At 31.6% G+C, this 26,751-nt stretch overlaps 1 protein-coding gene across 1 annotated transcript in view; it reads right to left on the bottom strand.

Moving 5' to 3' along the window:
* Positions 1-26,751, bottom strand: part of LOC106793845 (GAS2-like protein 3) — a 76,589-nt gene that overhangs the window by 41,574 nt on the left and 8,264 nt on the right. The window contains exons 2-3 of the mRNA XM_014761091.1: positions 18,747-18,936; positions 2,553-3,080 (exon numbers count right to left, since the gene is read on the bottom strand). Coding sequence (XP_014616577.1) covers positions 2,553-3,080; positions 18,747-18,917 — 699 coding nt within the window. The 5' untranslated portion in view covers positions 18,918-18,936. The remainder of the gene's footprint in view (positions 1-2,552; positions 3,081-18,746; positions 18,937-26,751) is intronic.

Raw genomic sequence — 26,751 nt, 5'->3', positions numbered from 1 at the left:
ATGACTCTAAAATAATATGTATTGACGCGTGAACTAGGTGATCGAGTTGCTGAGGAAGTCCCCAGTAAGGGACGAAACGTTCAACAAGATCAAATAAATTTGTTCATCAAAATTTATTAACTGTCTTCAATTTTCCCTTTGAAACTCATATATAATTATAAAATTGTTCCGAGGGTTTTTCTTGCTTTGGTTTAGTTTCATTATTTTTATTCTCTCGTGCGATTGATTATTAATATATATATATATATGTTTCCGTCAAAGCCGGAAATCCGCCATTGCTAGTAAGTCCTCAGCATTCTCATCAATGCAAAGAGCATTCCGATGAAGTTGAAAACAGAAGAATTCTTACAGTTTTTCCTAAGCATTGAACATAATACTTTGATATTCTATGGAATATCAAATTATTATTTAAAAAACGTTGAAAAGAATACATTCTCGGGCACAGACACACACAGCCATATGCAACCTTTTCAAAGAAATATAAGAGACTGTGCAATGCTATAAATTGTACAACTTTACTATTTCTTTGAAAAGTTTTGCTAAATATTTTTTATACTAAAAGTGAATAGATTTTAATGACACTTATATTAAATTAAAGTACACTCTATTGTCTACGCGTAGAATACCATATCGAGTTATAAATTTAGCATAAAAAGTTCAAAAAATGTTATAGAATGCAATGCTGTAAATTCTGCATCTTTACCATTTCTTTGAAAAGTTTTGGTAAATATTTTTTATACTAAGAGTGAATAGATTTTAATTAAACTTATATTAAATTAAAGTACACTCTTTCATCTACGTGTAGAATACCATATCGAGTTATAAATCGATTTGCAAAGGTTCAGACTATATTTTCTAGACATTAGTTAGACAGATATTCATAGAGATTTCCATGAAAATCTGTATCTTTTGTTCCCTATCGTATCGGAAGATACACAAGTTTAGAACGAAATGTTGTTTACCTGTATGGGTTGTTTTGGGGGGGGGGGGGGAAGGGTTGAGTATGGCTGTGTGTGCCTGTCCCGAGGATGTATTATTTTCAACGTTGTTTAAATAGTAATTTGATATTCTATAGTATTTCAAAGTATTATGTTCGATGCCTCGGGAAAAACTCTCCAAAATGTTTTATTTCCGACTTCTTCTGAAGGCTCTTTGCATTCATAGTAATGCCGAGGAATTACTAGCAATGACTGATTACCGGTTTTTAAAAGAAAATTTATTGCAAATTAATAGATCGTAAATCATTGAACTCGATCTACGAATCGATAACATTTAAAACTAATAACAAAATGTTGAATAACAAATGTGTTCGTATAATTATTCAAATGATTATTGTTACTAATTGTAAGAGAATTTTCGTTAAACAAATTATATTTAATGACGAAGATTAAAAGATGAAAAAAGGGATGAAAATTAGGCAAATCGCGTGGAACGACGAAAAGTCGAGACTTTTAACTAAACTATTAAAAAAAGAAATTGTATCGTGAGAATGGTTGCATGGCAGCATTGGTAAGACAAAAGGGAGTAAAATACTCGTTAACGGATACCGAGTAGGAAAAGGGTTGTTGTTTAAAAACAGCCATTCTTCCCTTCCACCCCTCCCACTTCAACTCATATCCCGCCGCTTTGCCATTCAACGCTAAAAAGAAACACGTTAAGTATAAACGCGTTCTATCTCTTTCTTTCTCTCTTATTCCCCGATCTCGAGATATTAATGGCGAACTGCGATGCAACGCCATAAATATAACTCCGATACGCTTGTAAGGGCAAGAGTTATTTTCGCAGTCGAGAATACAGACGTCCTTTTTACCGAAAAAAAAAAAGAAAACAAAAAATACAAAAAAAAACAAATAAAAAATATCAAAAGTAAACAAAGAAGCATTGCACTAAAAAGCATATAAAAAGAAAAATCGATTTTATAGTTGCTCGTATTTCTCCTTTTTATGAGCGTACTTTGTTCGTTCCCATGTATAGCATAAACAGTTAGTTTTTTGACGAAAAACGCGTGATAATATCAAAATGATTTATATAGAAATACTCATTCGAATTTGCATCGCGTCCTCGCTTATTACGATAATACATCTACGCCGTTTTATATTTCGCGTACTTATTGTAAAAATAAAATATATATAAATGAAAACAATATTAAAATATATATTCTTCAGATCTTCGTGAAAAAAAAAATTGGCAAAAAATATACCATTACAATCTAAATATAATTGAAATAGAAAATAAATTGATTCGATTGTCTTTGTATTTTTTATCCAATTAGATAATTACCGGAACGTATAATAAGAAATCATGCATTAGTATATAACAAAACGATTGTTGCGAATTGAAAAAAAAGGGAAATAAAAAGGATGATCTACCTTTTCGTTGAAAAAATTAGCAAGAATATACCATTACAATCTACAAAATTTAATAAAAAAATAAATAAATTCGATTGTCTCTGTACTTTATATCCAATTAGATAATTACCGAAACGTATAGTAAGAGATCATGCATTAGTATATAACAAAACGATTGTTAAGTAAATAAAAAAGATGATTTACCATTTCGTCGAGACTTTTGAGATCGTTGGTAACAATCTGTGGTTGCGGACCGTAAATGAGACAAGGTTCTTCCTGATGCATGTCGGAATACTCGTCGTCGCTGTCCTCGTTCGAATGACCATTAGTTTGGGTACCATTGGCAGCTTTGTTTTCAGCAGCGATTTCTCGATCGATTTGTCTTTCCATTTGCACCAACATTGGTGCTAGCATACCAAATTTAGCCCCGCGTCTTGCAACCTCAAGCAAACACAATATAACGTGTCTCTCATTTTTACGCATTATCAGATCATCCGTTTCAAATAGTAAACACTCGATGATACCAAGACTGTTTCGGCACCAACCGATAAAATTCGACACGTTGTCCCGTGCAAAGAATGTTCCCGCTTTTGCATTTGGCAAAAATGCCACGTCACTCAATTGGGACATAGGTAATGCCAATGACGATGTTATAGAACGCGTCATACTAATTTTTCTCGCTTGTCGTCGTGCCACGTATTCCGCTGCTGATTTTCTAACGTTGTTTGAGTGCTGTAACAATAATAATAAAAATAGATATTGTTAATATTTTCATAATATTGTTCGGATTTTTCACAAATGGATTTAGATATATATTGGTGTGTGTGTGTGTGCGTGTGTGTGTACGATTAATTCATTTCAGAGATTATTTTAATCCTTTGAATGTTGAAGACTTTTAACTGAAGAGTGTTTTATATGAATAAAATAGTTTATTATTAATATTGATAAATATTCTTAGCGGAGGGCTGGTGAATTGAGCATGAATCAAAAATTGTGAGATAAATATAAATAAAGTAATGATAAGACATTGTAAAAAACTTTGTAAGTTGTGCAATAAAAACCTGATTATATATATATAGTTTATTATTAATGTCACCACAGATGCTAATATTAATTGAATTATATTTAATAATTACAATTTTGGTTTTCTCACAATATTATTTTCATCTGACAAGATACAAGAATAATATTACATTATTTCACATTCACATTGACAAACACACGCATATCAACTTTTATCAAACGCATATATGCGTCCATAACACTCAAAGGGTTAAAAGTCAATTATATATAATTCTCAAACAACAAAAATCACGCACGACGATTCATTTTCCGAGATTATCTATTTTTCTTTTTCTTTTTCTTCTTCCTTTTCGTAATATCGCCCTAAAATAAAATAAAAAAAAATAAAAAAAAGAAGAACTGTCCTTCGCCACGTGAAATCGGCTTTCAAACGAGGTGCTGCGGGGGGGGAGGGAGGAGGGAAGTACGAAGGTACAACGCGAAATTAATTCGCGTCCAACCGAGATAATGGGATTCCAACGCGTTTTATTGACATTTGGGTGAGATACGTCGCCGACGTGAAAAAAAGAGAAAGAAAAACCAAGCTTTTAAGGATGACGCCGAGCGTGACATACAAATAACAACACAAAAAAGAAAATAATACAAAAGAAATATTACAAATATTAAACGGCAAGATCGTGAATTGTTTTTGCTATCGATCTATTAGACGGATGGACACTCTTACGGGAAACGAAGTAAAAATATTACGCTATGAACAACATATATTTATTGTCAGGTAAAAAAACAAAATTGAAGAAACTTTTGAGATTCGTTCTGTATTATAAAAACAAATACAAAGAAGAAAAAAAAAAACAGAAAAATAAATGCAAAAAATTAAACGCAAGATCTAGGAAATTGTTTTTGCGACAATCTACTAAAACCTTCGACGCGATGCAAGAAAAAATATTACACGATGAAACCGTTTTGTCGAGATATAAGACAAAAAATTGAATAAACTTTTAGTTCGTATTGTATCATAAAAGAAACAAACGAAAAATGAAAAATAATAAAAGCAAATGAAACGATTAAGAAGTAGAACTACGTATTAGAAATTTCTATTTGAAAATGTGTTTCTCACTATTATCGGGTATTATGAGAGGATGGTTTTTACTAGTAAAAATTTCGAATAGCAAGCTGACAAGGGAGAAATGAAAAGCAGTTATTAGGCGTGACGCGAGATTATGCGACGAGGTGCAGCAGCAAACAGCAAGCAACAAGCAGCACCAGCAACCAAGTTGCTTGGGGTATAATTTAAACCGCTAGACAAAAATAACACCGCTCTTGATTATCGTTTATCGCACAGTGTTGCATTTAACTACTCGGGACGAGTTTAATTCCTCCTCATTCTTCATACGTAATAATAAAATTTACGCGATTCGCGACGGGCCGCAACGAATGCATTTAATACGAGCGTTAATAAGCGGATCGGCCGTTTACGGTTCGACGTATCGTGACTAATGAAGCACGCATTTCTTCTGCACGTGGCCCGAATAAAATTATATTCAATATATGTGTAACCCACATACGCGTATACGTGTGAATGCATGCACAAGTATAATATGTAAGAAATACGCGTGCACGGGGCACTTATGTGTCGATCACAAATTTATTTTATTATTAAAATCTTTTTCCTTTTCCTTTTCTTTTTCTTTTTCTTTTTCTTTTTTTATTTCAATCATACTCGTTAATCTATAATCGTATTAAATTTAAAATCAAATTACCTAACTGGTGTGTGACTAATTATGATCGGAAAATAAAAAAATATATAAGTATAATAATAATAATAATAATAATATCATCCGTAATATATGAATTAATTGAGTGACTAAAGTGTTTATCAGATATAATCGAAAGGCAAACTTTTAAACACGAGTCCTTGTGTTTTAAAACTGAACGATATTTTTTATATGTCTTTCTATAAATTCAAGAACAACAACGATTTACGTGTATTTAACAATACAGTTATACTGAAATATGTGTGTGTGTGTGTGTGTGTGTGTGTCTGTGACGATCGAACAAGGATATCAAATATTCTATTTTTTATAAATATCCAATTTTATCCCAATTGTAATTAATATTAAAATAACAACAAATAATATTTGTGTGTGAACGACAAAAGAAAATAAAAATAACTCGAATATAATATTTATACAGGTAAAGAATTTTAGTTTCCTCTCGTTCTATTGGTGTTATGCTGTTACGTTAGTTTCTAAACGAGCTTGTGAGCGTAGAAAATTGTTCTAGTCGTCGATAATTAATTATTAAAACGATGATGTGTGTGTCTACTCGGCTCGATTCCTATGTTCTTTTCACGTGTTCCGACACAACGACGACAACGACGAAATATTTTTTTTTTTTTCAAAAGGAGGGAAAGGGAGGGAAAGAACTGCAGAGCAACGATCCACTGAGAGGGTTCCTTCTCCCCCTCATCCCCCTCCTTCTCTTTCTTTCCTTCGTAAAACCTTTCACCGTGCCACGCACGCACGCATTCATTCGCACAAACACCAAAGATTATCTTTCTCTTTCTCTTATTACTTTTTTTTTTTTTCATGCCTCGACTATACTAAAGAACAACACACGCACGCACGTTATGATGCACAAACGCAGTATGCAACGAGAATCTTCGATCGGTTGGATCGTTTTTATTTTATATACTCGCACAAACATAAACCTAATTAATACTTTTTTTATTATTATTATTATTATATTATTATTATCGTTATTTTAATATATTAACATTCCACAACTGTGAATACGCGTAATATTTAATTTATTATTATTATTTCAATTAATCCTTTCAATTCTTTTTCCACCAATCATTTTAATTGTTCTTCCTATTTTGGCATACCCCATTAAAATACTTATGGTGAAAAAAAAAGCATCGGTTCGCCGCCTTTCTCTCTCTCTCTCTCTCTCTCTTTCGTCCTTGTCACTTTGAAACTTAATCAAAAAAGATCGAGACTAATTAATGATTCAATCGAGTACGCGATCGGGCCCCTTCTCGATTCGGAAAGAAAAAGAATAAGGAAAAAGTACAGAGAGAGAGAGAGAGAGAGAGAGAGAGAGAGAGAGAAGGATGCAATATTGAATTTTATTATCTCGAGGACGAAATCTGTCGATCGTAAACCGATCTCCAATATCACCAATCGCAAATCGGCGTGCTGCTTTGATCTTCTTTATTTTTGTACTTGTAACCTTTAACCCAAGGAATATTATTCACCTATGCATACCCCACCATTTATTCGCGAGATGCACACGTTCAACGTCCAAACGATGATCGAAATGATGATCGATGGGGAAATGATGAATCTCTGTGCCACGATATTTCTTCTTACGCAAATTGATTGATTCGACAACTATCGTGAACTCGATAAATCTATTCTCTTATTCGCTTACTCGACACGATTCTTACAGATTTTCACTTTCGAAATTGTTTTATAATTTAATTATACTCGAATCTTATAGTCAATGAATAATTAATTACAAAATTCAATCCGTGAAATCTCGTATAAACACGAATATAAAAAAAAATTGGGACAAATATAATAAATTAATATATATATATATATTTAATTAGCATATATTCTTGAAAATAATTAGCATATAAAATGATATAATTTTGTAAAAATCATGAATTTTTCATCGAATATGTTAGCCTTGAAAATTACTTAGAAACATCGAGACACGGGTGGGAATTCTCCCGTGTTACGTTCGTTCATATTCGAAACGCACGAAACGTACTCGAAACATTTCGCAAAAGCAAACTTTAGTCTCTTCTATAGGTGGGATCGGGCAAAGCCGAATATTTCAAAGATTCCAATAACATCTCGGCGCCCAGATCGAGCCAAGAATGCAACTACGTGGGCCACCAAGGGAACGGTGACCGAATGCATATTATAGTCACAGCTCGCGTGCCACACTCTTAGAATCTAACATAAGGAAAGTTCAAATTGAACGCGAATATATTTTACCAACTTTCCTTTCGTCATTTAATTCTCTTCGTATAATCTATGAATTTTTAATCAGTCCCAATCAAATTTCAAATACTTACTACCATTTCTTTTTTTTATGCTAATTCAAATTCAATAACGACGTTTAAATTTCATCAATTTTAATCCTAAAATTTATATGAAATCTCCAAAATATTTTCTAGGAATAATTTTCAATAAATTTCTTATTTACAAAAATTAAAATTTTAAATTTTCTAATTAAAATATTGTATTCATTTATTATATTACAAAAATTGGTCTTAAAATTGAATAAATATCTATCCCTTCACGTCTAACGTGATTGTTCTCGAAAAATAAAAATAAAAGAGGAAATCGAAAAAGAAAAACAAAAAAAGAAAGAAAAAAGAAAAATAAAAGAAAGGAAAAAAGGGGTGGAGGATTCGTAGTCACGTTTCCCTCGCACGTGTAACTCATAAGGTTTCTTCTTAGGCCCTTATGCGCCCTGTTTTACGCACAGCCGGTTTGTCCCAACGCACACTCGTAAAAATCATATCTAACAGCATCCGGTCGTCATCGTCCTTCTTCTCCTCTTTCTCTTCACCATACAAACCGACCATACAACACCACCATCCACCATTACCACCACCATCACCACCATGCTATAATATGATGGTATACTTCCCAACGGTATAATATAGAGATTAGAACGCACACGCCTGAAGATGACTCTAAAGAAGAGTTATCTTCGCATGAAATTACCAAACGAGACGCGAACGATCAGCGTAACAGGACCATCAAACCTTCTTCTCTATCTTCTCTCAATTACAATGAATAAAAGGGACGGTAGGGAGAGAGAGAGAGAGATAGAGAGATAGAGAGAGAGTGAGACATTTTATTTGTCGGAAGATGAGAACGATTCCTCGATCAAATATACAGGCTCGTTCAAAAGTTTTTAACATCGTCTAAAATATCGGCTGCATACGTGTACGTGTACGTGTACGTGTACATTTCTTTTTTATTTAATTATTAGGGTGAACCCATATAAGTTCGTGTGTTTATTGTGTTAGATTTTATTTTGAAACTGCATGATGGATTGTGTTTTTTCTTTTTAATTTACTTTGGAAATATTAATTTTAAAAATTAACTAAACAATCTTTTCTCCTTCGTCATAATAAAATTATTCCTAAATGTTATTATTTTACATGGGAAAAATTCTCAACGATGAAAAATATATACTCTCTCTCTCTCTCTCTCTCTCTCTCTCTCTCTCTCTCGTTGAATATTCTTTTTATTTTATAATTATTTACGATCGTTGCTTTAAATATGTGTTGTAATGAAATTCTTCTTAGAAAAGATTAAATTATATAACTTATACAAAAGTCCCGAGTAATTTTTATTTATGAATGAAACATTATTTTGCGCAAGCTTTACGTATCGTATAATTTTGTATTTATTTAACATTATCAAGGTTAATAAATTTGATGTGACATAAAATTAATATTGCCCTTTGATCCGTGCTACAATCATTCGAGTAATTCTTATCAATGAATAAAGAAAGAAAGAAAGAAAGAAATAGAGAGAGAGAGAGAGAGAAGGAGATAGGAAGACGAAGATTAGATAAAATGAATCTGACATGAGAAAATGTTGATTGAACGGAAGTGGCCATAAAAGTATTCGTCATCTTTATCGTACTTTTCGTTAACTTTCGACAAAAAAAAGAAAAAAAGAAAAAAAAGAAAAAAAGAGGAAGAGAGGACGATTCCTCTCTCATTAAAATTCGCATCGATTTCTCTCAAATCGATTGCAATCCGATACCGAATAGAAAATCTTTCATACGTTAATACGTGGAATAACAAATAACCGTTGTATTCTTTTATTCTTTTCATTGAGACTTCAAGAATATAATCGATTGTGATTATAAAACGATCACGTAGGTGCAACGTGCCACGCGACGTGGTTTTAAAAAAAAAAAAAAACGTCGTTTTAAAGGTAAAAAAGTATTATTATTCGCTTTGATCGTAAGGAAATCTAAAAAGAAAATGGAAGAGCAAGAAAAATAGGTAAGGAAAGGAATAAAAATATCAAATAATCACGAACGATTGATTATTCTTTCATTGTTCGTGGATTATTGTTATCTATACGTTGTGTGTTTGAGAATCACTGGTAAGAAATGAGAAAGAGAAAAAGTGAAAGAGAAAAAGAGAGAGATAAAAGTGGCGCATATGTTAATATGCTTGGCAGATGAGTCGACCGGCAGCAGGATGTCACATTACGTGGCCTATGACCCCCTCAAAACGTCTCTTCCAGTTACTACTACTACTACTACTACGACTACTAAAACGAGAGAAAGAAAGAGAGAGAGTGAGAGAGATAGCGAAATGATGCTCTTAATGAAAATGGTCGTTGCACATTGTACATTATAAATTGGTCCTTGTTAAAACCATTTTGCTGTATTCTATCTCTCTTTCTCCTTCTCTTTGTCTTTCTTTCTTTCTTTCTTTCATTCATTATTTTCGTCACATTTTTTTTAAAACACATTTTTCAACACCATTATTCATACCATTCATTATTCCTTTCTCTCTCTCAACTATAATTTATATTTATATTAATTATATACGTATATATACTGGATGATTACGTGTCTGGTTAAACATTTTGTTCTAAATAATTTTAAATGGTAATTGAAATATTGTATAATCTAGATAGAAGATTAATTGATTTTTCTTTAACACATCGTAATTTGTTTCAATAATTCATTATTATATTTTTTACACGATCATTCATTTGAGAGCTTCTAATTTTATAATTTGGAGAAAAAAGGAAAACGTAATCTAACAAAATATTACAAAGAATCTTTTTAACGTTGCCAAAATACTTTTGCTTGCGATGAAAAAGAAAAAAAGAAAAAAAAAAGGAAAAGAAAAAGATCGATTGATGCACAAATTTTTTTTGTACCACCCCCCTTATAATCTGTAAATAAATAAAAGAAATAAAAATTGCATATAACAATAGATAGATTTTTGTTGTTTCTTTCTATCTTTTAAATATCTAGATTATAATAACAGTATCAAATGAAAATATTAATTAGAAATAATTAATTCGTATAATAGTAACATATCGTATAACGGATTGAAAACTTAAAATAAATAATCTATAAATCATTTGTCGAGAGTTGTGCGTATGTAATAGTAAAAATTGAAATAGAAGAACGTGAAATGAGATACGATAGGACGAAAAGTAACATGAACGTACATTAATTACGAATAGCACACCGCGATATCTCCTTGTCTCCCCCTACCCCTCCCGCTCCCCACCCCCCACCGCCGGTGCCATAATTGATCTCAATTGCTTAATGGTCGCTTAACGTCGATTACTTGCTCTCCGATACCCGTATGAAAAACGGAAACAGAAAGACGGAAAAGAAAAGAAAAGAAAAATAAAAATAAAAATAAAAAGTAATGAAAAAAAGTTTGCTTTCGTCCGACTGAATTATCGTTCCTTTATCTCGTGCGTGAGGTAAATTAATAGCTAACGAATTCCAGAACGACATAAATAAGCGATAGCAAAAGCGTTTCCTAGTCAACCATAAGCAGTAAGCCAACATAGAAATTGAATTATATGTCCGAGGGGATTGGATAAGAAAAAAAACGAAAGAAAATTATACTACAGAGTAGTGGACACTTATTGATCACGATTATTGCATTATCTTGATTCTTTTATTCTATTATCAAATGACTATTAATCATTCTCACCTTTTCGAATTGTCCAATCGTTTTATAAATGCATTATCTTTTTTTCTTTTTTTCTCTTTTTCTAAATATTAAAAATTATAATTATCATAGAGAATATATAAACTGATCTCTTAATGTCAGAAAATTAAATCTATGCTTAGTGCACGTGAAATTTTTTTCGATATAATATAAATTACGTTGAGGGAATATCTCTGATCGTTGATGGATAAATTAATTTTATTAGAAAAAAAAAAAAGCAATTTGTAAATTAAATCACAAAATGAATATTATTCGTATAATTGTTCCCCCTTTTTTTCTGCCACACTTTTTTAGTTATCAGAAATTTGTGCTAAAACGAAACGGACACAATTTCTTTTTTTTTTTATTCCCCCACGAGATCATTCACCTCGAACGAGAGAGATGACACTAGAGTACTACTTGCATCTCTATTTTTTTCCTTCTTTTTCTTTGTTTTTTCACTCGTTTTCTCTCCGAAATGCCGTGTATAGTACTCTTTGCTTGGCTAATCCGTCTCGACGGTCGTTTGAAGCCAGACTTTGTCACGTTTCAGAACAATTACCTAAGTATAACAAAGACTTTATCTTACTACTCGTTTCTCTCTCTCTCTCTTTCTCTTATTTTTTTTTCTACTTTACTAAATATTTCTACTATTAAAATGATATAACAAATCATTTGGAAAAAATACGAGAGATTGATCTGTAAAAATAATGAATTAATTTAATAAACAATATCTCGTTTGTATTTAAAAATAATTATATATAATAATTTATTATATATAATTATAATATACATATATATATATATATATATGAGCTATTTATTTTTAAAGTGGCATAAGTCACTTTTTCAAAAAAAAACCGAGTTAATGGCAACACTAATTACAACTGAACGGTATCTTTTCATTTTCAATTAAAAAAAAAAAAAAAAAAAAATTTTAAATTAATATTAATAATATAATATTAATATTATAAAAAATTTAATATTAATAATAATTTATCTGCGATCAAATAAAAAGAGGAGGAAAAAAATGTTTCGGTGATATCTCGACAGAATGATTTGGTTGTTGGTATTAAAAAGCAATAGAAATAAATGTCCATGCTTATGCCCATGCCTGGTGGTCCCAAAAGTAGAAAACTATTTTTCGAAATAAAGATCAGCCTGGCGCCCGCACAATTTCGTTTCTCCTTCGTCTATTTTCGTCGTCTTGTTTTTCCAGTACAACCCCTACCCTTTCTAAGAAAGTAAGAGTAAGGGGAGACAGAATGAAAGGGGAGCAAAAAGGAGAGAGTGAGAGAGAGAGAGAGAGAGAGAGAGAGAAAGTGTGTATATTTATAGGACGGATGGATGAAAAAAGGACCGGATGGTAGGACGGTAACGTTTAATTCGATCTTAGGGATCATCAAAATAACCGCATTCTTCGTATAGTATAGTTCGTGGTACTCGTGAAAATACGAAATGAGGAACCTTTAACTAACGTGAACGATAGTTTGGATCTTTGCAATAACAGAATTGACGAAAACGTTGATTGAAATAATATGTATACGACATAATGACATGAAAGAATATAAGTGAAAAGAAATCGAGAATGAAATACGTTTATTTTCATTTCCTTCCGTAAGCAAACGAGTTCCTTGCACTGTTAACTACGCCATGAAAGCGGTTAGAATAGTTCGAGAAATGTTATACTTCGTAAAACATGTATTTCAATGATATTAATCTATACAGTTATTGTGCGTGCAAATAAATGCAAAATCAATGATTTTTCATTCAACGAATTATTCTCGAGAGTGTATCTCTCTTTAATTAATTTAATTTAATTTGATTAATTTTAAAAATTTTTAATTAAGTTATCAAATTCAAATTAGAATTAATTCGATAGACGCGTACAGAATGAAAGGGAAAATAAAATAATATTTAATTGATCTCGAACTGAGAGGCTTTATCATTGTTTCAATATCTTCTAACAAATAAAATAAAATAAAGAGAGAGAGAAAAGATTAGATATACAATGTTAAGTATTTTAATTTGAAATTTCTTCTTATTAAAGAAGAAGAAGAAGAAGATGATCCAGTTTACTTGGATAGCATTCGTTTAGAATAATAATAAGAAGAACTTCTCGACCTCGATGGAGTCACCATAAATTCTAATTCCTTAGTGGAAAGTCTTCTTATTCGTTTAGAGAAGAAAAGTGAGAGAGAGAAAGAGAAGAAGAGAGGGTAAAGGGGGTAGGGTAGGGGGAGATAGGTTACTTCCAAGCAAGGATGGTGACAATTGCGGTTAATTAATCGCAAAGTTACACGTACGGTTATATACCAATAGAAATTCTTTCGTAGAAGTCGCGTCTGAATCTTCTAAAGATCTTTTTCTATTTATAAAGAAACTGATATATCTGTAACAGGTGAAATTACTTCGTGAATCGAGAAGAAATGAACAGATTAACGTCACTGAGAGAAACTTTTAAGAATTGGTATTTTTTTCTTTTTTTTTTTAAACGAAATAAATAAAAGTATTATATTTATTTATTAACAAACAAAAAAATGTACCTAAAGAAGGACTAAAAAGTTCTGAATCTAGTATGTGATGGGTTATAATAGAATAAGAAGTTACGTGTTATACTAACAGGAGTTAATAAAGATTACAAAGTTTACTTTTATATTACGTGCTTCTACACAATTAATTAACAATCATTTAATGTATCTACCATATTATTATCTTAACTCTCATCCTTTCATAAAGGATCAATCATGAATTATCTTCATTTGAAATCTTCGATCCAATTTATTTTTATAATTTTCATTAGAAAGTTATTTATCAATTTAAAATATATTATATTCTCGCGATATCAATGAAAAACGATCTTAACGATTACGGTGTATTCTATTATACACACAGATATATATATATAAGATCCACATTTAGTATATTATCTTAAAACTTTCGATCAGGGTTGCACAATGCACTCATAGCTCACCTAAGAGATCTCGCGAAATCTCATTGAAACTTACCAAGTAAAATAGAAATAGAGAAAATGTAAGCAAGCTCGACCGCTCGAAATCGCCTTAGGAATCAATGTTACGGTACTACTACTACTACTACTATTACTTACTACCACTACTACGACACAACTCTGTCTAAACAACGCTACACAACACCATCACTACCACCGTAACCGATGGCAATGCATTTAAAAGATAGCGTCGAGAACGATTCTCATATAAGGAGTGAACATCGAGGCGCCTGGTATTTGTCATTTTCGACAGGAAATCCCAACACACACATACACACACATATTTAAACACACGTGTTGAATGTATTCGTTCGTATATCGTTGTATCACGATGAACGAATAACTCAAATATTTTTCTATCTTTTTCTTCAACGTCAACATAATCAAACCCCTCCACCCCCACCTACCCCTCCTCTTCACTTCTTAACACCACCACCAGTTTCTAATATAAAAACGAATTTCAAAACCATTTTCCAATCAATGAAAATTTATGTCGAGACGTCGGAACTCGAGTGAATAAAAATAATGAACAAACCGAACCGCGTTCGAATGAACAACGACTATACGTGACTTAAATTTAGGTGAGTCGTTATTTCTGATCTCGTTTAAATTCTATAATGACTTATTTTCTAATGCTATAAGAGCGAGAAAACGAGATACGAGTGTGTGCGTGTTAAATTCTAGAATCTAGACACCACCGACTCTTACGTATACATAAATAATGAATCTTTTGTGTGTTCTATTAAGATTGCATAGCAAGTTTTAAATTGATTTTCGTTCAAAGCTACATGAGCTTTGATCATTATATTTCTCTCTTTACTCTTGTTAAAATAATCTTATATTAAATGAACTTATTATTTCTGTTTTTTTATTTATTTATATAGAGAACATTTCATTATCGTACGTTTGCATTGTTGACACTAGAAAGTATATTAAATCATAGAAACTTTTTGAACAAATCTTATATACGCAATGATAAATTTCACGAACTATTTTTAGCAATTTCGTTTAAGCACACTTGACACCACTCAAAATCCCATAACAATTGAAAAGTTTCCTTTGAAGTACTTTCCACGTGTTAACCGTACGTGTCACGAGATTATTTTTAACGATTTCGTGGAGCATACTTGACACCACTAAAAATCCCATAACATTTCCAGAGGTCTATGGAAGAACTTGACACGAAATGAAATGGAAATTAGTTTTAATGAACTTGTTAAAAAAAATAATATATATATATACATATATTCAACAATTTTTAATTAAAAAAAATCAATAGTACCAAATATGAAACCTGAACAGTTACGTTTGATATTATTTTGAAAATAAATAGCAAACTATATTCTATATAACCTGAGACGTATGGAAATTGTTCATAAAAATTCTGAAACATAAGTGATAACGTGTTATAGGAAGTATTTTTGTCTTACTTTTGGCGAATCTGTCTTGCCTGACAGACACATTTCATAAGACAAAGAAATTTTTGAAAAAAAAAAAGAAAAATGAAATAGATAAAATTGAGAGCATTGGGGGTCCTCTTCTTATCGTTCATTGGCGTGATACTTTATTACTATTCTTCCCTTAACTCTCCTCTCCCTTTACCCCATAGACCACCTCCCGGTTACGGCTCGTAAAGTCGGCGCATATGCAAAGAAGACTCCACCCCTACTACCTTTTGCATCCTCGTAGTACCTGCGTATTCAACATTCCAACGGATTTTATCTTCTGTAATATCCATACGCGTGTATATACACACACACACACACACTTATACATATTTTATTCCCCATACGGTCTTATCTCAGCGAAGAAAATCACTATTGGCGTACGAAGCAAATAAGGTCTAACGGTGGTGCGTATTTCTATACTTTTTTTTTTTTTTTTTCAACCCCATAGTTGAAACAAGAAAAGACATCAACCATTCCACCATCTTCTTCTTCTTTTTTTTTTTTTTTTTCTTTATTTTCTACTTCGTAATAATCAATTTCGATAACTGCTAACATTGTCCCGTTAACTATTAAAGAAAGAAAGAAAAAAAACCTACCACGACAAATCGATAGTATTATTTTTACACGTGATTTATGGGGGAGGGGGGCAAAAAAAAATAAAAAACGAATCAACAATATTGAAACGATCGACAATTATATTTTGTTATCGTTCGAAATAACAACAACGGTCGAACGTTCAATTTCAAAATTGATCTTTTAGGAAAGGGTATAGAAAAATATTAAAAAACAAAAAAAATGTAAAAAAAAATAGAATAAATACAGGAAAACGCGTAAAAGCTCGGAGTTGCGAATGTTGCTCCCTCGATGAGCCACCATACCGATCAACCACATAAACTTTCTCTGGGGGCCTGCCGCCAGTTTTATCGTTCTACCTACTCTAAATATTTCTCTGGCATGAATTTATAACGACGACGAGAAGAACGCAATGGTGGTGGTGGTGGTGGTGATGGTGTGGTGGTGCATGGTTGCTGTGGCTGCTAATAACGAGCCGTTCGAGTTGCAAACAGAACCTCAACTCTCTCGATATTTGCCATTACATATACATACACACATACACATACACACACGTGTGTACACGAATACATAGAATAAACGTATATAAGATGCATACTAGGATAGAGGATAGGATAGGGCCCCGTGATCGAACGAGTACCCGTGGGCATTATGGGCCATACGCGTTCAACGAATATGTCGAGTCTCTCATGCCGATGAATGGAGCTCGTTTCAGGCCCCGTACGTTCCGAATAGACTACCCAGTGTCTCAAATGTCCCTCGTAGATCAGTGAAAGTCAACTCTAACTTGGCTGCCGTTCGAATGATCTACTCAATACCACTCGCTGTGCTTTAGAAACGATGACTATCGATTCTATTCGATTTGATTCGATCCCTCGAGATCACTCTATTCTCTTACCCTAGCTCATATTAACATACCTTACGTACTAACATACTAACTAATCCGATTAGATATTATACTTCATTTCTTATTTCATATCCAAGAGAGAAAATTCTATTATATTAAATATTCATAAATAATTTTATCGATAATTATTAATAAATTTATTTTACGATTTATTTTTCATATTATTAAGGTGAAATAAAAGTTTGTGCAGTTATCGTGTTGTTTCAGATAATGCAATTTTCTTCAAATCGAATAAAATGACTTTATATGTTATAATGAAATATTCATTTAAAAACACGTATATCTTATTTCGTTTCCAAGAGAAAAATCTATTATATTGAATATTAAATGTTACTAGACTCATAAATAATTTTATCGAAAATTATTAATAAATTTATTTTACGATTTATTTTTCATATTATTAAGGTGAAATAAAAGTTTGTACAATTATCGCGTTGTTTCAGGTAATGCACTTTCTTCAAATCGAATAAAATAACTTTATACGTTAGAGAGTGAAATATTTATTTAAAAAACACACATTTCTTATTTCGTATCTAAGAAAATTCTATTATATTGAATATTAAATGTTACTAGACTCACAAATATTTATCGAAAATTATTAATAAATTTATTTTACGATTAATTTCATATTATTAAGATGAAATAAAAGTTGGTACAGTTATCGCGTTGTTTCAGATAACACAATTTCCTTCAAATCGAATAAAATAACTTTATACGTTAAAGAGTGAAATATTTATTTAAAAACACGCGTACCTTTGGTTAACCCTAATTACATTTTCGTCATTTTTCTAATATATTTTTTATTGTTGGGTTTACGTTAACAGTACGATTATCGACTACGATCAAATAATTAATATCGTTGTTGTTGAAATGAACAAAAAAAAAATAATAACAGTGTTGTAACGGTTGAGAAAGACTTTTCTTTCGCTTTTCTTCGTTACCCACGTTCATTAGAGGTTAAATCGTATATTAATTCTGGCCACGTAGGGCTCAGAGTTTCCGCTGGACGTCACACGCATCCTCCTCCTCCTCCTCCTCTTCCTCTCTTTCTCTCTCTTTTAAACGCGACTGACGCGAGCACGCAAGGAAAAAACGCGGTAGCGCATATAACACGTACGACGACTTTAATGCGCTTCTCTTTCTTTGTACGACGTTACTTTTAGTTGTATTTGTGAATGACGAAAGATTTAATCGTTCAACGAACGCACGGAACGCATTTTTTATTCGCCAAACTTTTATTTAGCTACACACACACACACACTATAAATATTATATACAATATTAAAAATATCTAAATTGTCACGCGTGTATCAAAAAACATAAAATTCATTTGGCAAATGCATCGCGACACCCGTTATATCAAATAATATATACAAAATAATATTAGGGTGAAACAAAAATTCGTGCATTTTTTACATTAATATATTTCACTTTTTGCATAGAAAGTATTTAATTGTATTCGACTTTAAAAAAAAAATAAATTAATTGCACTTGTTGGTTTATCCTAATATTATTCTTATATAAATAAAATTGTAATAAATAATATATATTCTTATTTCCACAAGCAACTGTCAGAAGTAAAATATACTTCAATAATTCGTATATTGTCAATCCCCTATAATTGTATTTTGATATCACGATAATTATTAATACTTGGATTATAATTAATTGAAATAAAAAGGTATTAATTGATACTGACTTTGCATAAGGCCACGCCAGTGTCAAGGCGATCCATAAAATTGTCAACATTGATTCGTAATTCCGGATAAAGTGCATTCAACCATTCAGCCAAGTCTTCCTTCATCGCAACCAAATACTCCTCTGAAGATTTGAAGGGCCTGTAAGGCCTGGCTTCCAGTAGTACAGACATGATCGATGATTATTAAGATCTGAAAGAACAAATTCACGTTCGAGTTAGTAAACAAGCTTTTTCCTTTTATTTTTATTTATTTTTTTTTTTTTCATCCACGAATAATATTTTCAAATACGAATTAGTTGACGCGTGTATTCATTCAATAGTTGTAAGTTTTTAAATAGAATTATTATTTCAACGAACACATTTTTATCAATACTTTTCAAAAGGTTTTATACGCGAACGTCGAGAACAAAGCTTTACGTCAAACTATTATGTCAAATTACAAGTATATCTCACAAACTCCCATTATTATCCAACAAAATATAATTCAAATCGATCTCCATCGAAATATATTCTCCAATCTGTTGTTCTGTCGCTCGTTCAAATTTACTCCAACAAACGTTTGTCACGGTCTATGGAGATTTTCAATATGTTATACAATACTATAAATAAGTTAAACGATTTGCGAGACAATAATCATATACTTTGTATACGTATATACTATATTATTTAACAATAAATATTACTTTGAGTCACCCTATACATACTCCCAATATATATATTATTTTTACTTATTATAATAAAATTAAAATACAACAGAGAGAATTGGTCGAATGTTTATTTTATTTTCTCAACAAAATTAACATAAATCACGTTTCGCAAAATATTAATAATTAATTGTGTAAATCTCACTAATTGTTAGGAAAATTTTTTTGGTCAATTTTATTCAGAAACGTCAAATCGTTTATGTACGCATAAAACACGCGTGTAATAAAAAGTTAACAGAACAAATGTATCCCTTGTTAGAACAGCAATACGAGCAGCAACCCTAACATAAAGTTAAACGATACAGCTAAAACCATTTTCAAATGCAATTCGAATCGGTTTGCCTGTCACACAGACAGTTGGCATTATCGTAGTACAAATATCTCGTCGGTGGGGTTCCCAAACTAGTCCATATAAATCTCCATCATTCGTATTGTGTATTAAATGCATTCGTACAACACGAGAGATATCATTCTTTCCTTTGACAAAAGGGGAGAGGAGGAGGGTGAGAGGGAGGGAAGAGAAGGGTGAAGTGATTTTTCATTTCATTATGAGCTACCATTTTTGGACGTCATTTAAAAGCAACAGTGTGCAAACTATTACAACGGTAATATAAAAAAAAATCAAGAAAAATATATATATATGTATATATACACACACACACATATATATATCACGTAGTCCAAGTTTTGTAACCGATCGAGTTCCCAACTCGTTATGCAAAATCCAATCCGATGCAAATCTCGTTATTCAGACCGGAAAATTGTATACACGTATTAATAAACGTGTATATATGTGTGTATGTGTGTTTGTGTATTTATATCGAAAGTCTTTAACGAATATTTTAATGATATATCTTTTTTCTGATTGACATCATTTCTCACTTAACAAGATAAGTCTTTAAACAAGATCGAATATTCTTCTTCTTGTTTGTTTTTTTTTGATTTTGACACAAAAAAAAAAGAAACTTCAAAGAGTTTAATTCAGAATTTGGATGCACGAATACGAATGAATGGCAATTCGTGGGTTCCTATATATACGATAGTAAATTAGTATGATACCTATCGTAGTTCCTTCGATCGAAAGGGCTAGACCGAAAAAAAGAAAAGAATAGAGTGTATGAATGAGAGGAAGAAAGGAAAGGACAGGAAAGGAAAGGAAAGAAAAGGAAGGGACGATGACAAAGGGTAAAAGAAAAAGAGAAGGAGTTGAGTGGAAGAATGAAAGTAGAGGAAGAGGAAGAGTAGGAGGGGAAGGTGGAGGAGGAGGAATAAGGAAAATGAAGGCGTCATGGAAAGAGAGGAAAAAAAAATCATAAAAGCGAGAGAGAGAGAGAGAGAGAGAGAGAAAAAAATATAAAAATATAAAAGTCGAAGAAGAGAAGAGAATGTAAAGAGCGAGAAAAAGCTTGGTACAACAAAACACCTTGGATCTTGGATTACGTTTAACAAAAGGTGAATTGTAAAATGTCACCGTCTCGTGTTTCTCGATGATATCAACGCGCGCGTGATTTACTCTCGTCAAAAGAGAAATGAAGAAAATATTTTAAAAAAAAAAAATAAGAAAAAAGAACAAAAAGAACAATTCTTAAAAAAGGCGAAGGACAAGATTTAGAAACAATTTATTTTCAACAAATAGAAAACAGTCGTATTTTATCTCATATACTTTTCTTAATAATTATATTTTTCTATTAAACCGTGTTATCACAAATATTATATTTCTAATATTAAAAATAATAATAATAATAATAATCCCCACACAAAGAGAGAGAGAGAGAGAGATCGGGCTAATATATTTGCTAGTTTATTTATCACGTGCAATCACACACACGAACAAGTGAATTATGTGATCGAGCGTGAAGTTATGAGGAGGTAATGTCGATTTCTCGATAGATCGCACCGCTGGATATCGATATCTCGAACTTGTCGCGATACAAAACGCGGGAATTCTTTCCTATGCATATATATATATATGGATGCAAGTGTATTGGTGCTGGCCAAGTTGACGCACGGGGAAGATATTTCGAGAGAGTGAGAGAGAGAGAGAGAGAGAAGAAAACAACAAAATAAAAGAAATAAATAAATAAATGGAAGAAAGAAAAAAAGAAAGAAAGTGTTCGGAGTGGAGTGTCTCGTCGCTTCCTGGTTTCTAAATTTATTTAACCGGCCCTCTGCTATTTCATGCGCGAGAAGCTCGGCTTCCTCGATCGCGTCGTCGTGATAACACTCTTCAAACAAACAACTCGCGTTTATCTTGCAAACAAATATTATATTTCCCAAACAAAAACATATGTGAGGAAAAGAAAATCGAAAAGAAAAAGAATATATTATAGTTATACTTCAATAAAAGAAACGAAATGTAGATGCGACCGAAAAGTCGACACCACGAAGTTGTCGATATTTATCGGATGCGCGGGAAAAACGATTTCAAATTTACGGCATGAAGTAATTCGTAAATAAATAATTTAGATTGTACATATTAATTAAAACCTTTATCAATGGTATTTAATATATTTATTTTATTTTATCATATTATCGTCTTTTTAAAAAATGTAGAGTATTATATTGGTACGGGAGATAATGGTAGTTATTTTTGAGGTTATTGAGGTTATGTTCGTTTTGGTACGCTAAAGAAATATAACTTCTTACGTGCGTATTATTTTTTATTTTTTTTTTAGCCATAAATCTCCATTCTGAACGAATCAAAATAATATTTACTCGTTAAATGAATGTTAATTTCGAAACAGTTGTTAATTTTTGGCTTCTCGGATTCTAAAAAAAAAAAAAAAAAAATCAAAGTAATCGATTGTTGAATAATTAATTAAAGGAAACTACTTTGAGACCACATTGTAAATTTTATCTCATTAATAATAATACGTCTTCCCTCTCTTTTTTGGCATTAATTATCCAAAGATAGAAAGCACACACACACACACACATTACACACAAAGACGAGCATATATAATATAACGAAAAATTAATGATTCGTCTCTCTTCTTCCTAGTATCTAAATTTCAAAGAACGCCAATCACGCGAACGTTCAATGTCCGCATCGTTCACGATCGTAAAACTTGAGTTAGCTAAAACGAAGAGAAAGTGAATTGGCCGATTAAAGAGCGGTTCTATGTGTGCTATGAAATCCCACGCCGCTCGTTAATATTCATAAGGATGTATCTCTTTCGAGAGAGAGAGAGAGAGAGAGAAAAAAAAAAAAGCAAATAACTAATCGATATCCAAAAAAAAAAAAATCCCCGTTGCGAAAATATTTCTAAATAATAAAATATTCCTAATTATAAATTCTCTCTCTCTCTCTCTCTCTCTCTCTCTCTCTTTCATAAGAATCAATTTTTGTGTGTTGTGAAATTTTGTTAATTATAAATAGTTGGAATCGATGATAATTACATGATTAAAACGAGACAGTTATCTTTATAGTTGTTGTTGTTGTTGTTGGTTTTCTCTTAAGAAAGGAAGAAAGGATTTATGGACGATGGGTCCGTTTAATCGCGTGGCGAAATGATATTAAAATGTCCCTCTTAAGACTGGAAAGGTGAAGGAGAATAAGAATAAGAATAAGAAAAGGAAGAAAAGATCGAAGAGAACTAGCACGAATAGTACAAGGAATAAATGAGAGAGTAAGAAGCTACTTGCTAATTTACGACTAAATACTCGACCGTTATCATCACGTGGATTAACCTAACGAGTTACTAAATCAGTTGTGTTTTTAACTCTGCCCCTTTCTAAATAACGAAATATTTATATCCGAAGTATATATCTAACATCTTAAATATATTTCTCTTGACTTCTAAATCCTTTATATTTATATCACGCAAGCTAAGGAAGGGATTACAAATTCCACTAAAAAAAAAAAATAAAAAAGAAAACAAAATTAAAATTCAATGAAAAACTTACGATATATTCGATCTGATTTTGTATAATCAAAATGATTAAATAAAAAGAAAAGAAAAATTTGTATAAGAAATGATTATAAAAAATGTATAAAAAGAAAAAAAAAATTTGTAAGAAATGATTAAAAAATGTATACAAATAAATAAAGTTTTCTTTTAACTTCGAGTTATTTCTCTCTCTCTCTCTCTCTCTCTCTCTCTCTCTCTTTGTTTTTCTTCTTCTCAACAATCTTGATTTATAAAAACATTCTTTATTTAACAGGAAAAGATATTCGTGCTCGTAAAACTTATCTGGCATTCTCTGGAATGACACTTTCTTATCCTCTCGATCGTGAGCGTACGCAAAACGCGAAGTACGTACTTTGTGTGCAAATTAAATCGCGTGCGTATATACACACATGGAATACATACACTTATACATAAATATATATATACAAAAGAGACGTACGCAGAAAGAAAAATAAATAAAGAAAGAAAGAAAAGATGCTTGCAACGCTTTAAACGACACTCGTGTAATAAACGTCTACTTTATCCTACGTGCGTATCTAACCAACAAGAGAGTCTCAAGATAATCGAGATTCGACCTTACTCTACTGCCTGAGTAAATTACTATACTTTGTTTTCAATGTTATTTAAGACGTTTTCAACGACAAGATTTTCATCTTCTATTATTTTTCATTACCGTAAAACTTTATTATCCAGTCGTTGAAAAAAATCTCCGCAATATCTTGAATTCATTTAATATAATTTTCACGTTTCACACTATTCATTTATTATGATTATTTAATATTTAATTATCAACTACCTTGTGAGATAGATCTTAAAAGTCTTTTGATCGTTTTAAAAATCAACTAAGAATTTTTTTCCAACCATAAAAATATATATATATATATATATATTTGTTTTTTAATTTATAAAACTACAACTCTCCAAACTGTGCGTGTCTAAGGGTAAGAGAGTAATTAATTTAAAAAAGAAAAAGAAAAAGAAAAGAAATAAAAAACACTCTCGAGAAAAACAGTACAAACCAGTCTATAAATATTTTTCGAACTACTCTAACGGACGTGAAATTTATTGCTTACTCTAAATAAAATCACTTAGTTAGTTTTCCAATCGTTTTGTATTAACGAAAGAGATCTGCTTTCTCTATTATACCATAAATAATATTCCTTCCTCATCTTCATCATCGTCATCATCATCATCTTCCTCTTCCTCTTCTTCTTCTTCTTCTTCTTCTTTTTCTTTTTATTTTTCTCTTCCCCTTTTACTCGCGCAAGTAGTCGGACCAAATGGCTTTCCCGGATTTACGAGCTGGGTGAACCTTCTCGTAGACTATTTACGCGACTTATTGGATTAGAACGATTAAAAGGGAACAACGTTCCATGGTGTCCATATAATAACAAGACGGTGAAATGAAAGCGTAACGTCGACGAAGTCGTTAGGAGTGTCTCTCGCGAGCCCCACGGTGAACACAACTTGCGTGGGTCGAAGAAACATTATTACGACGTGTAATCCGCGCTTTTACGACCCCCTTCCTCCCTCCTCCTCCTCATCCTCCTTCTCCTCCTATAATTTTCAATTCTCACCAACGAATTACATCCACATACATACCACACGTAAAAGCACGTAATACAACTGATCAAAAGTATTCAAATACTTTTTACTTATTTCCCATGAAAATCTAATAAACCGATAAATTTTCGAATATGATTTACAATATCAACAAAATTGAATTACGTCCTCCTCCTTTTCTTTTTCCTCTTYCWCCTCYTCCTATAATTTTCAATTCTCACCAACGAATTACATYCASATACATACCACACGTAAAAGCACGTAATACAACTGATCAAAAGTATTCAAATACTTTTTACTTATTTCCCATGAAAATCTAATAAACCGATAAATTTTCGAATATGATTTACAATATCAACAAAATTGAATTACGTCCTCCTCCTTTTCTTTTTCCTCTTYCWCCTCYTCCTATAATTTTCAATTCTCACCAACGAATTACATYCASATACATACCACACGTAAAAGCACGTAATACAACTGATCAAAAGTATTCAAATACTTTTTACTTATTTCCCATGAAAATCTAATAAACCGATAAATTTTCGAATGTTATTTTCAATGATATCAACAAAGTTGAATACTCTGATGTTCATAGTATTCATTTTATTAGTGCGTTTTTACAATTACAATCAATTAAATGAGAAATTTTGTCTACTAAGATATTATCTCATCTTTGACAACGTTTATTATAGAAACATGGGAAAAAATAATTCAATTATTCGAATGTCAAGATGTTATTAAGAATAAGGGCGGTATTTTTTTTGTGAACGGATAATTTCGAAGAAAAAAACCGACACATTCCTCGATAACTATACATTAATAATTAAGATATTCATTTGAATATTTTCTAATTACGAATTTATGCGTAGAAATTTTCCAAACTTTTTTTCTCGTAAAATAAATCTTCTAATCTATATATCATTAATATATTGCGCGCTCGTAAATATTAATAAATAAACTATAATCAAAACAAAAATACATGTAATTAATCTGACAATGAAATATTATAGATTACGTACGAAAGATGATTGATCGATCGATTGATCGATACGAATGAATAATAGAAATAATTAATGCTCTATGTTTGAATGAAAAAAAAAAAGTGTTGATCGTTACTCGGAAAATGATTACTATTGCCTTGTTATTCATCACATGGCGAATAAATGATTTACATATTCTTTTGTCCTTGACTTTACTACCTTCTAGCAATGCTTTCTATCCCTCCACCTTTTCCCCCCTCTCCTCCTCCTCCTCCTCCTCCACCTCCTTCATCTATCTCTCTCTTTCTTTCTCATGGCGTGGAATCGATATTTCATCCATCCATTTATCCGTCCATCTAAACGCATTAGTATACTATGAACATATATGCATGCTAGTATTTATTTGATATATACCAAACTTATATACACATATGTAGAGACACACACATATACACATATACACATGCATATATAGAATGGTTGCGATATACCGTTAGGAGGTACGTGGCGCTCCTTTAAAGTATGTTCACGTAGGTAAACTTACGTTGCGGGTTACTATAGGAATGACTCGTGCGAAGGGCACCCACCTCTTTATATTCCCACCCTTTTTTCTTCGTACACCTTGAATAATAAAACTTTCGGCGAATAGTTCGAGCTACTTTAACTCCTATCATCATTATTACCATATCATCATACCGAAATTATTTTCCAGACGTTCGTCCATAGTTCTTTGTTTTCTTTTTCTTTTTTATACAAAAATACATATTTCGATATAAATAATTGTAATGTAAAATAAATTAGGCTTGAATTGATTGATTTAGTTTAATTGTCGCAAAATATTATCTCG

This window comes from Polistes canadensis, unplaced genomic scaffold (genome assembly GCF_001313835.1).
Source record: "Polistes canadensis isolate GaletaPanama2010 unplaced genomic scaffold, ASM131383v1 scaffold_19, whole genome shotgun sequence".
Classification (NCBI taxonomy): Eukaryota; Metazoa; Arthropoda; class Insecta; order Hymenoptera; family Vespidae; genus Polistes; species Polistes canadensis.
The sequence above is the reverse complement of the archived record's forward strand: the minus strand, read 5'-3'. Positions and strand labels throughout refer to the sequence as shown.